The 12,234-nt window shown below is 40.0% G+C and overlaps 1 protein-coding gene and 1 non-coding gene across 4 annotated transcripts in view; both read left to right on the top strand.

Annotated features, from left to right (window-relative positions):
• Positions 1-12,234, top strand: part of LOC142026748 (stabilizer of axonemal microtubules 1-like) — a 54,412-nt gene that overhangs the window by 11,576 nt on the left and 30,602 nt on the right. Inside the window, exons 11-16 of one of the 3 annotated variants that reach the window (XM_075020036.1) lie at positions 1,170-1,260; positions 2,698-2,761; positions 3,426-3,611; positions 4,496-4,631; positions 5,631-6,644; positions 7,311-12,191. In XM_075020036.1, coding sequence (XP_074876137.1) covers positions 1,170-1,260; positions 2,698-2,761; positions 3,426-3,611; positions 4,496-4,631; positions 5,631-6,644; positions 7,311-7,363 — 1,544 coding nt within the window. In that variant the 3' untranslated portion in view covers positions 7,364-12,191. Of the gene's footprint in view, positions 1-1,169; positions 1,261-2,697; positions 2,762-3,425; positions 3,612-4,495; positions 4,632-5,630; positions 6,645-7,310; positions 12,192-12,234 lie in introns of those variants that run through there. The other 2 variants (XM_075020037.1, XM_075020039.1) reach the window with 2 other exon arrangements.
• LOC142027548 (small Cajal body-specific RNA 8) lies at positions 2,461-2,590 on the top strand. The gene has a single exon (XR_012649179.1).

Genomic DNA, 12,234 nt, shown 5'->3' with positions numbered 1-12,234 from the left:
GCCTGCTCCCCATTTATATACTGAGCATGATGTCACATGGTATGGAATAGCTCCTTGGCTAGTTCAGGTCAGCTGCCCCGGCTATGCCCCCCACCTCCCAGGTTCCTGTAAAAATTAACTCTGTCCCAGCTGAACCCAGGACAGTTACAAAGGTGAAAGCACTGCTATAGCAGTCTGAGGGTATATGGGTTTAAGTCTAGAAGCCATAAAGGAAAGGCTACAGAATTGCAAATGGAAGGTTATGTGCCTTAAAAATTTCAAAGATTGAAGCACTGTGCAATAATGCTCTGAGCTTCTGGTAATACTAGAAAGCTTGAGACAAACTGATGTCTGTGGCATTCTCTCTGCTCTGTGGTTAAGAGGCTTGATCTGCGAAACCAGCTGCTAAGAAAACTAACTTTCTGCCTGTTAACATAGTAAGCCTTAAAAAAAAAAAGTTAACGTCACTGAACTTCTTGAAGTGAGCTTGGATTTTGGAGGTAGTGTTGCGTTGAATACAAAAGGAAGTGCCATTTGTGCTGTGCAAGCTGAATTTTAGGGTTAGTAGAGAACTACTGATATTAGACTTTGGCTGTTTATTCGAATGATGTACCAAAATTGGTATTTTTTTGTTCTAGAGAGTCCTGAGCTGAGGTATGCAGACCTCTGATAATGTGCAAAACATTTCCTTATAGTGTGCCTTGCCTTGCTTGGACTGACAGTGTTGATCAGAGGGATGAGTACGTCCACAGAGAGATTTATTGATAAATGCAGGTGGAGATGGTGGGGAAAATGTGGGTGGGATTTTGCTTTGTGGAACTGACGTGCCACACAATTGATGCGTGTGTGGAGAGGGAGGGTATAATGATGACAAGTGGCTGGGATTGCAGTTTGGATGAAGGTGGAACGAATGATTGATATGTGCAGGGCAGCAGGTAGCATCATGCCTCTCAAACATGTGTTCAGGAACAACACAAATAGGTGCTGGCTGCTAGTGGCATCTGTGGCTGCAGGTGGTACCTGAGCAAAAGGATTGATTCCACTGCCCTGCTTATGTATTAATTTACTTTTCTTCAAGTGTTCGTAAAGTCCATCCCCTGAATATAGAAGTGGTCTGAATCTTGTGTCACCTGGGAAGGTGAAGCAAAAAAACTGGAAGCAATAATAAAACTCCTGACTTGCTTTTCTAGATGTTTTTGACTCTGTTCATGAAGTACCTTACCAGGAGGATGCTGAGGCATTGGAAACTATGACAGATGAGTCAGAACCACCACCAGGATGGTATGATGCTAATGAGAAATTGATAAAAAAGCAGTGGAAAAGATAGAAATTTACTTATTGGAGTTGAATATATTGCATCTCTTGATCCTTAGTGGAATAATTCAGTAGCCCACTGCTTACATGTCACACCCACCTGATTGAGTAAGATAGTCCTAAAGTAACTGCCACTTTCTCCAGCTGGTGACTGATAGATCAGCTGGTTGCTGCTGAATAGGATGTGCAGCAGCCAAGCTGCAAGGTTTTTATCTCATTTTTTAATTATGTTATTTCAAGCTTTAAGAGGTGGGTGGAGAAAATGGAGAATTCTGGGTTGAGATGGGCATGTATGTTCAGTATAGCCTGAGAATAAAAGAACAGACGTTCACAGGAGCCCTTCTTTTGTGTTTAAAAAAACCCCAACAACTAAAACTGAACCAAAACAAAAACCCCTGACTGCCAAGCAGAATTACTGTGCTAGCTAAACCTTCCTGACAAGGTTTTTCTCCTGAATCTTCTGAAATCACTTTGTTCTGTAACTTCTCTAACTGCAGTTCCAGCAAAGGACAGAACACAAAACAATGGTATTCCAAAAAGTTTTGGCCTGTTTGTCATTTACTTAGTTCAGGAAGGCTTCATGACCTTTTGAATAACCCTGTATTTCATAATAGGACTCCTACAGATACTTGAAAGTTACCTACTAGGAGAGAAAGGGAATTCGCAAAGGAAGGCTGCCCTATACTTAGACGTCAGTAGATGTAGTTGCATGCAAGTCTCAAAGGTTGCCCAAGTAGTTGACAATTAAAGCCCAGATTTCTCTCAGTGACTTCATGCATCATGGATTTTTATCTGCTTCTGATTCTGAAGACAGACAATAGCAAATACTAATGTTTTAAGGCATGTTCTCCCCAAGAAGCATGGAATGTACCTTACACTTTAGAGAGCTATGCAATTAGCACTACACTCGTCAGAAGTGATAAGACTGAAGCTTTCAGTAGCTAGGTGATTGTTAAATATCAGTAAGTTCATATAGGAAAAGACCTGTGGATGCCAGAGGCTGTTCAGAGGAAGAATATCTAAGGAAAAGAACATTGTCAAGTCCACAGGAGACTTTCCAGTTATCTTTGATTGCAGAATACAGAAGACTTGTTTACAAAATGTGTCATAAAATCCCTTCTTTTTCTATTTGGTGATCAAGAGAGAAGTTTTGTAATTTATTAATTTTGGGAGGCTGATACACAACTGGGGCTACATCTGCTCTAGTTGTCACAGGTTCTCCCTATAGTAAAATTGCCTTCTGATGACCGGGACGAATTGAGGGAAATCGTAACGGACAGATACGGGGCACACAATATGTAATGGCTTGCTACTAAGATTTGCATGCCACTTGTTTTATTTGTCTCTAAATTTTCTTTTTTTTTTTTTTTTTAAATCACCCTTCATCTCCACCACTGCGCCAAGGATCTCTTCAGTGCCTTTGGAGTTGTCAAAAGCATCTGAAAACAGAGATGTGTTAATTGAAAAGGTTATTCTTCAGTAATTTCCTCCCTGTCAAATAAGTTAAACTTAGGATATTTGCTTTTCACATTGATCGAAAGCTAGACTTAGTATTTGGGGGGGTGGGGGGTGTTTTTTTGTTGTTGGTTTAGTTTTTTAAAGTGGTGCTTTTACAAATCTGAGTCAGTCCTGTAAAACTGTTAGAGCTATCTGTCAGGGACTTTATTAAGCTTTAGGCAAGGACACTAGGAAGTAGGTGCACTTGCACCTGACTTCCAGTACAACATACAGTGTGTCACTGATACCCTGCTTGCTGAAACAGTCTTTTTTGGTGTGAGCAGTGGTCAGATTTTGATGTTTCTTTAAGTTGTGTTTGAACTTAAGGGTTACAATGTGGCCTAAAAGCAACTTGGATGTACAGTTGGCCAATGCACAATTGTTCACTGTAGTGCGTTCAAGGTAGTTATGGATGAGTCACCTGTGTTCTATGCAACACTCTATCCTAGCCACTACTTGTCTCCTACTTTAAATATGATTGTAAAACTATTTTGTGTTTAGAATTTGAGACTGAAGTATTTTTATTGACTAAATGCTAAGGCCATTGCTGTTCAGAACTGGTACAGCAGCTTCTTCATGCTAATTTTTTGACACTTGAGTTTAAAACTTCTAATAATTCCTGTGTATTCTTCTAGAACTTGCACAGTGAAATGTGTGAGGGGGAAGAAAAGCCTGAGCCTCCAAATATCTTAAAAAATGGAAAGAATGAGTCAGCCATTTCAGAAGTGTTGGAGAGTGCAGGTGATTGTGTTCTCCCGACAGAGTCTCCTGTTAAAAAAGAAGACCTTCTTCAGAAAGCCAGAGATGAACTGGCAGAAGAGGTTAGGAAAAATTTGTTTGTTTGTTTGTATTTAAATAAATGGTCATTAAGTTCGGACAACAAATTACTCCTTATATCATTAAATGCCTCTTGTAATCTGCATATGTGAAAAGTTACTTTTTTCTGCTGGATAGTAATCTGCGTCACTGAGTTTTAGGGGTGACTGCCCAAGTAAGTACACCCTGAAAGTATGGCGCTTGTGCAGCTGTCATACTTAAAATGACGGTGAAGTGAATAGCACTTTCAGTAGAATCATGGTATGATTTTTGTCACCTCTCATACCTTAATTTATGAGCCACTGCATATTTGAAGAAGTCAGTAGTGCTTTTTGTTTCTGAAGTTATGAAGGTTAAATATTTAAGAGGGGCTTGAGAATTTTAAGCAGGAGTTTAAGTATTTCCTCTTCTGAGTATTTTATTTAAGATTTAACTGAGAAATTCCTTCACAAGAGTTACTGTAAAATGTGCCGCAGCTTGATTTGGAAAGTAGGTTGCATCTTTCACTGAAATGGTACAGTTACTTTTTATCTGCTAAACTGTTTTACTTGTGTAAATGTAGCTCTAGTCTTCATGCTTATGCAGTTCTTGACTAGTGTCTTAAATACATTTTATTTATCTGAGCACATTTTCTTATTTTAAAGTTGGATTCGTAGATGATGAGGGAACTTAGAACTGAATTCTGATTTCAGTCCCCTATCTTCATTTTGTGTTTGTAGGACACTGTGGTCATTGTGAACCTATGTAGTAAATGGCAGAAGAGTAGTCAGGAGATTCCAAACTCTTCTGATCATTTGGAGAATGGGATTTATTTTGAGCTGTAAGTGACAGAAATAAAGGGGTTGTAACCTTGCTTTCTCAGGATTTACCCTTCTCTAACATCCTACAGGTTGCAAAGTCGGTGGTATCTGAGTCGCCTCAGAATGGTGAAGGAAAAGGCATGGCATTAGAAGATCTCATAAGCTCACTGTCTTTTAACCCATTTTTAGTAAGGAAAACAATTCCCCGAACTCCAGAAAATCTGCGTAAGTCTAAACCACTTGTTTTTATAATACTCATTGATGGGAAATGCAATTAGTTCATTGACCTTGCGCACGTCACACAGGAAGAAAAAGATAATTATTTCAGTGCAGCTGCAAGTTACCATAATGGCTCACTCTGTAATACAGCATAGTAGGCCAGTAAGATGTAGGCCTAACACAATGTGAATACTGTGAATTTGATTAAACTTTTTTTTTTCCTGTGTAGAATCCCCTTTGTGTTGAGGAAAAAAACTAAGCGTAAACAATATGAAGCAGCTATACATCTTCCTTCTTGGATTGCTTGTTTTGCTGGTTTTGGCTGGCATAGAGTTAATTTTCTTAACAGTAGCTGGTATAGTGTTATGTTTTGACTTCAGTATGAGAATAATTCTACTAAGTTAAGGATTTTTCAGCTTCTCATGCCTAGCCAGCAAGAAGGCTGGAGGAGCACAAGAAGTTGACAGGGGACACAGCCAGGACAGCTGACCCAAACTGGCCAAAAGGATAGTCCATAACATGTGATGTCACGCCCAGTATATAAAGTAGGGAGAGATGGCGGGGGTGGATCGCTGCTTGGGAACTGACTGGGCATTGGTCAGCCAGTCGTGAGCAACTGCACTGTGCATCACTTGTGTTGTATATTCCAATTCTATTATTATTGTCCTTTCTGTCCTTGTCGTCCTTTCTGTCCTTGTCGTCCTTTCTGTCCTTGTCGTCCTTTCTGTCCTTGTCGTCCTTTCTGTCCTTGTCGTCCTTTCTGTCCTTGTCGTCCTTTCTGTCCTGTTAAACTGTTCCTATCTCAACCCACAAGTTTTTCTTTTCCCCAATTCTCTCCCCCATCCCACTGCGGTGGGCAGGAGGAGAAGTGAGCGAGCGGCTACATGATACTTAGTTGCTGGCTGGGGTTAAACCATGACGCTTCTGTTACTGAAGGGACAGAGGAAGAACAGATTGACTGAGAGTTTGAAAGACTAAAATTTTACCGTGGTTTGTTCCATTTAGCTACTGAAATTTCAAGCTCATGGACAAAAGCTGTTGAAACTGAGGGCTCATCAGACACAGAGCTGGCCCCAACTGAGGTAATGCTAGAAGAAGCTCCAATGGATGCTAGACCTATAATGCAGAAGCCTGCAGACTCTAGATACATGTGCTCCATCCCTGCATCTCCTGTACCTGACTGTGATCCTCCCTTGTCAGACAGGAAGTCCCAAGTAAGTTCTACAGAATTTAGACCTCAAGAGCAGATGAGCATAAGTCATATCATTGAATCTCCAGTTTCAGAAACATCTGGAAAGCAAGAGAGTGAGACAACCGAAGCACAGGAATTAAAATGTATTGTTTTGAACAAAAGTGCTCTAGAAGATCCAGAAGAAGAGACTTTTCAATATGTAAATAAGAGCATGAATACTCCAGATACTTGTTCAGAAAACAATAATGTAACAAATGTTCTGCCTTCAGACCACTTTCAGGGTTCCTTAGTGGATAGGATGCTTCACTCAAATTTATTTCCATTCTTAAGTTCTGTTAGTTCTGAAACTGGCTACGTGGGGATATTGGATGAGACACTGCCAAAATCTCTTGATCTCACCGATCTCGACAAATCTGTAAGCTCAGAGTCTGATTTTGATGTAGTAGACAGCGCAAGTGTAACAGGTGGTTCAGAAAATAAGGACGATATTCAAAAATCAAAGCTAGATCTACAGTCCCTCTTAAACATGCATAAAGAGCTGAAAAAGACTGCCTCTGGAAGTGAAGAGGAGCTGCATCAAACACATAATGGAGATGAAACTGTAAGTGGTAGATCAGACCAAAGCCTTGCACCAGAAGAAAGAGGAAGAGATGGATTGTGCAGTCCTCTAGAACTCTTCAAACTGGATGAAGAATTTACCAGGACATCATCGCCAAGTCCTCTTGATGAAAGAAAATACTCCCTGTTGCTGGCATCGTGTCAACATCTGCAGGAGATGGCATCAAGGATACATGAAATCCCATTAGACCTAATGGAAAAATTGAAGCGTAAGTGTCTATGTACTGTAGCAACAAGCTTTTGTCCACTCTGCCACTGGGTATACTACTATAAATAACCTGCTCTGAGTAGCTGAACCCTGCTGTGGAAGTGTAGGGATATGGATTATTTGCATGCTTATTCCTTATGGAAGATGAGACATAAAAGCGAAGGAAACATGCTTCCTTTTGTTGTATTAAGATCTTGCAAGTAGGAGGAAAGGTGCTCATCTGACTTTTTGAGGTAATCTGCAGCTACTAAAGAAAAAACCAAAGCCTTAAGGTGCATTAGCAATGGAGTAATCTGAAGTTGAATTTTGAGAATTCACAAAGCTAGTTTGAAATGGATTAGTAAAAATAAGGTGGTGACGGTTATACAGAAGACTTTCACCAAAACAGAGGGTATTTAATGGAGTACTAGGAATTTAACACAACAAGCTAGTCTTAAGGAATAGTGAAATTTAAGCTTTGTGCAAAGGCTTGCTTCAGTTTAGCTTTTGCTTAAAATTGTGGCTGTACTGATAGCAGATGATTGTACCTTACTTGGAACACTTACCAAAATTGGAAGTACCATTTTGTATATGCTTTTTTTTAATACATGCCAAACACTTTTCGAGCACTAGTTCTGTCAATTAATTGAATATTATAGAGTGCTGACTAATACACTTTTTCTTCCAGAGAAAGAAGGGTCGAATGAGAAGTCGGGCACTGAGGAACCATCGTCAGGATAGAATTTGTGCAGCAGAAGCATAACCATAGCAGCGCAATTGCAGTTCACTTGGGCGTGTAGCATCTTCTCCAGGCACTGCCTATATGGAGAAGTTGCACTCCTTTCTATTTTTTGTGGAGACTGTATTCCAGTCTCCTTGTTTAAGAGTGTCAGTTGCCTGCTCCGGTTCTTCCAATTTCATGTCATCCATAGTGGTGTTCTATGTACAGCCCATCATTTATGTACAGAACTCTATATTTGTTTTTAAGCATATTTCTTAAAATAAATGTTGAGTAGATGACTTTAAAATAGCAGATGTTAGAAAAACAGTCTCAAATGAGAAATAGTGAAATCCTTGGTGTCTCTATCTTGCCCCTAATTCCCCGCCTCCTCCCGCCCCCAAATTTTACTTGGTGCTCTACGTTCATTGGGTTCTCCTGTCTCATTGAGAATTCTGGTTGATATTGCCATCAGTTCTACCTGTTGATAGAGGCTGCTCTCTTTTTGTAGACTTCCACTGAAGTGTGTAATTTTTTTTAGTGTAGAACATTTGTGCAGTAATATGCCTAAAGTTGTAAAAATTTATGACTTGTGGTAGTGTTAATACCACTTTATTTTCAAATAGTTGATATACGTTTCTGGCGTTGTGATGTAACTGATGGGGTGGGAATGTGAAAGTTGAGGTTACAGCAGATGAACATCTCACTGTAAAAGTATTGACCCCTAACCTGATGTGTTTACAGAGTTTTGAAGCATTGCTAAAGTTGTTCCTCTGTTCTGGTATGTCTTTCTCCTTCTTTCTTCCCAAACAGTTGCGAATAGGTTTTAAGAAGAATCTCCACCTGTATTTGACATCTTCCTTATAAAGCAGAATTTTACAAGCTTTAGGGAAAGTCTTTTATGTGGCTGGTTGTGGAAGCTGGAATATGGCTGCTAACATGTTAAACAGCTAAGAGGGAAGTGCTTCTTAACAGTCCATTTAGATATTGATCTAATCATGGTCAAACAGCTAGAGAATTGGAAGCTCTGCCCTTGGCTATTGCTGCGTGGAGCAAGCCCAGCCGTGTTCCTTCCAGACTTGGCTGTAGAGCTTGGTGCTGGTGACTTCACAAAGGTTCCCCAAGTGACTGTCAAGGCTTTCATGCCCTGGGCAGAAGAGGCTTGAAAGCAGGACCGCAGAGCTCTGGTTGGGACACCACCAGAGGAACCTGGGCATGTTGCCCCAGGAAAGGAGCTGGTCAGCTGGGATGTGTGGTGCAGTCTGTACCAGTGTTGTGTGCTCTGTCCCTGCTTTTGGAGGCTCCTAGGTCATCTGCTGACCTGTCTTCCAGGACTGCTGCTGAAGAGTGGGGTGGTTGTTTGTTTTTGTGTTGGTTTTTTTTTTTGAGGGGGGGAGGGGAGGTCTTGCCAAATGCCTCCTATATCACCTGTGCCTTTGCATGTAGTTCCATCCTTGAAGAAGTGCATCTGTCAGCTGTGCACCTGTGGGTATGTAAAAGAGGCTGGGGGAAGGAACTTGGAGTAGTGGTTACTTGGCTGGCAGGCTGCACTGTTATTTACTGCTGTAAGTTGCATCTGACAAATTATAAGTAACGGTATCTTAGAGCATTTTTTAAAGCTTTAAAACAGGAAGTATTTTTCCCCCATTCTGTCTCTTGAACCACGTGGTTCTTATTTTTGTCATAGGAATAAACAAATGGGAGGCTTCCCGTTTTTCTTGTGTAGGTGGATGTGTGAGCTGACACAGGTAGGCTGCAGGAACAACCACAGAACCACAGATGAAATGCAAAGAGTAACTTTATTTTCGTTACCTCGAGAACTGGGGGATCCTCAAAGCAGCACCCCAGCAGCAGCACGCAAGCGGGAATGCAGGCATTGCGGAGCTCAGTCCTTGCTAGAGGTTCTCTGAACCTGCTGGTTTTGCCTGTTTTTCAGGGATTTGTGCAGGTGTAGTTTACCACTGTGCTTTGTTCTTTTCCACAGCAGGGCAGGAATCTTGAGCATGTACGATAGTTAGGGTGCCTCGGAGTCTATCACAGGCCTATGTTATAATGGATGTTCTACTTGTGAAGCATACAAGACTAAAGAATAATTAGTATGATATATGTGCTTTTCAACACCCTAGCGGCAAGTCACTTGGGTGTGTTGACAGTCCTCCTCACCAGTATTCCATTATTTTCCCACAGTGGATTACATCTCTAAGAGGAGAGCTTTCCACTTTTTGGCCACAAACTTGCTTTCGATTGGATGTTACTGGCTTTAAATCTGTGTTTTAATGTAATACAAAGTGATACTTCCTTTGTGAACATGTGAATTCTGGAAAAGATACAGGGGTAGAACTTTACAAATGGAAGAGACAGCTGAAAATACCAGAATTCATTAGCAGTTTTATTAGTGTCCGTCTTGCACATGCACATAAACTCTTTTCTTGAAAGCAATGATTAGCTTTAGGCTCTTCAGCCTTACATCCATTCTCCCATATTTGCAGGTTAAGAATAAAGTCATTATTGGGGGAAAAAAAAATCAACGACCCATTCAGATTACATGCCTTAGTTTGTTTTAAAGGTACTAAATACAAAGAGGGTTTAAAGGTACAAAATTCCCACCAGAGTTTGTATTGGGCTGGTATGCATTGTTGGTATTTGTCGTAATTAACAAGCACATGTACTCCAAAAAGAAAACCAATAGAAATGTTGATACCAAGCAGATTACAAACTATATTTTTGATGACTTTTATCAAACTCTTATTTGTAAGGTGATTCTGCTCCCTCCATTCCTCATTCTGTATGTATCATTCCTTTTTTTTTCTTCATCAGTATTTATGTTTGACTTTGGGAAATGTGTTATAGAGAGAAGTAACAGTGATTTGATTATTGTGTTAGAGGACTGTGCTATCAAGGACCTAAACGTGTAGCATGGAGATGTGGATTGAGAAGGATTCTCTGTGTCTAACCAAGTAATGTACTAAAGTATAGGTCTCTCTTTGAGGCTTGCAGTAATGTTTCAGATGCTGGATGAGCTAGTATGGTGACTAGATGTAAGGATGTGGATAATACCTTGATCATGGCCTGTCTTAAGAAAAATTGAACGGGATTTTGCGTTGCTACTACATTGACAGTCCTGGACTAAGAAGTGACAGCCAAGAATTTTGAGTTTCCCGTGAAGACCTGGCCTCAGATTGTGAGTGATAAATATAAAAGCAGAAATGACTTACCTGTGCACCTTAGGGATCTTTACTGCTTGCGTGTTAAGTGCAACACTATGGGTTTTGTGTTATAAGTAGTTTGTGGCAGATACTTAGGAAATTTTGGTTAGACATCATAATTGTGTTGTACTTTGGGATCAAATCCTCTTGTAGAGCAGTGATTTACTGATTAGTGAGGGGGAGTTGGGAGAACAGCAGGGTATTATCAGCAGTTACGAATACAACTTTGTATACGTTTCTGTGACTTCTTTGAAATGGTATTTGCTGAAGAAGAATACAGTATTCATAAATGTACAGCATTAAGTGTCTAAGATACCTATCCTGAAATACCCTTCAGAAGTACTTGCCCATTAAGCTTGGGAAATTAATTTTCTCCTTAACTTCCTAATCAGAAGACTTCTCCATTTAACTTCCTAAGAAAAAGGGATTTGGGCTTCTGAAGTTAGGTGAACTGGATTATCATTAGGTGAAGTACACAGTGCAAATACCTCACTTTCGTCTCCAAAAGAGAGTATGCTGTAATTTAGTGCAACGCTGCAGAGCAGTCAATATTTCATGGTTTAGGTGTGCCCATCCTTACCAGGTGAGTTCCAAAAGGACAGGTTTACAAACTATACTCTTTGGTCTTTTTTTTTTTCTACTTTGGAAGATTATACTAACGTTCTCTTCTTACCAAAGCATATACACGTTGCTTGTAAAGGTATGATGAAGTGTCTGGAGTATCTTTGCTCCAAGTATAATATCAAATGGTATAATGTTTGGTAGTAGCATATCAAATGATGTGTAGCTATAACAAAATATAGATTGCTATAACTTTTGCAGGATAACAGGTAACTTTGCAGTCTGCTCTGGATATGTTCTGTCTGTACTGAACATACTTCAGGCTATTTTTATTGAAAAGTCAAGCTAAACGACATACAATTGACTTAGTAGTTCACTGAGCATTGACAAATGCAAATACAGTTCTGTCAGTGGATTTCTGCAAATAATGGGAGAAAATATCTCAATTAGAAGACTTAATGAACAGCAAGTCCCATTTGTTAGTTGTGTAACTGCTGCTTTTAGAATTGTTCATTGTGGCCAGTGGTAGCACTAGCTGAGAGAGAAGATTTCTGCTTTGTGCTAGGAATGACCGTGAATAGAAAACATATGTTTATTCTCCATAAAGGCAGAAAGATACAGTTTTAATGTGTCATTCATGCATTCTGTACGGTCTATAATGGTGTGGATTGAGAAAAGACTATCATCAGCTGTGAGAGGCAGAAGAAGTAGAGGCTATGAAATACATAATTTTTGAAATTAAGATGACCTGTTCCATCACAACTTTGAGATGTTAGGGAGAGACTCTTCTGCCCTAGCTGGTCTAGCTAACACACTACAAGCAACAGTGACCAGGCTACCGGCCTATGGGTCCCGTGTGAGAGCCACAAATTTTGTAATGATTCCAGGATGCTCAGTACTCAGTAATTCTCAGTATGGATGTTTACCACACAAGTGCTAACTGCTAAGTGACATTTATGGATCTGTGAGTATATATGCATGTATGGAGGGATACAGAAATACGTGTATTGTCATTCCTTATGGGTAACTTCCCAGTCCTGCTTAACTCATGTTTTTGTATCAATATAATAAAAAAGTGCTGTAAAAGGAATTAATATGTAGAAGAAAGAAGTCACTGTGGAGGATGG

This window comes from Buteo buteo, chromosome Z (assembly GCF_964188355.1).
Source record: "Buteo buteo chromosome Z, bButBut1.hap1.1, whole genome shotgun sequence".
NCBI classification, from domain to species: Eukaryota; Metazoa; Chordata; class Aves; order Accipitriformes; family Accipitridae; genus Buteo; species Buteo buteo.
This window is presented reverse-complemented; position numbering and strand designations above follow the sequence as displayed.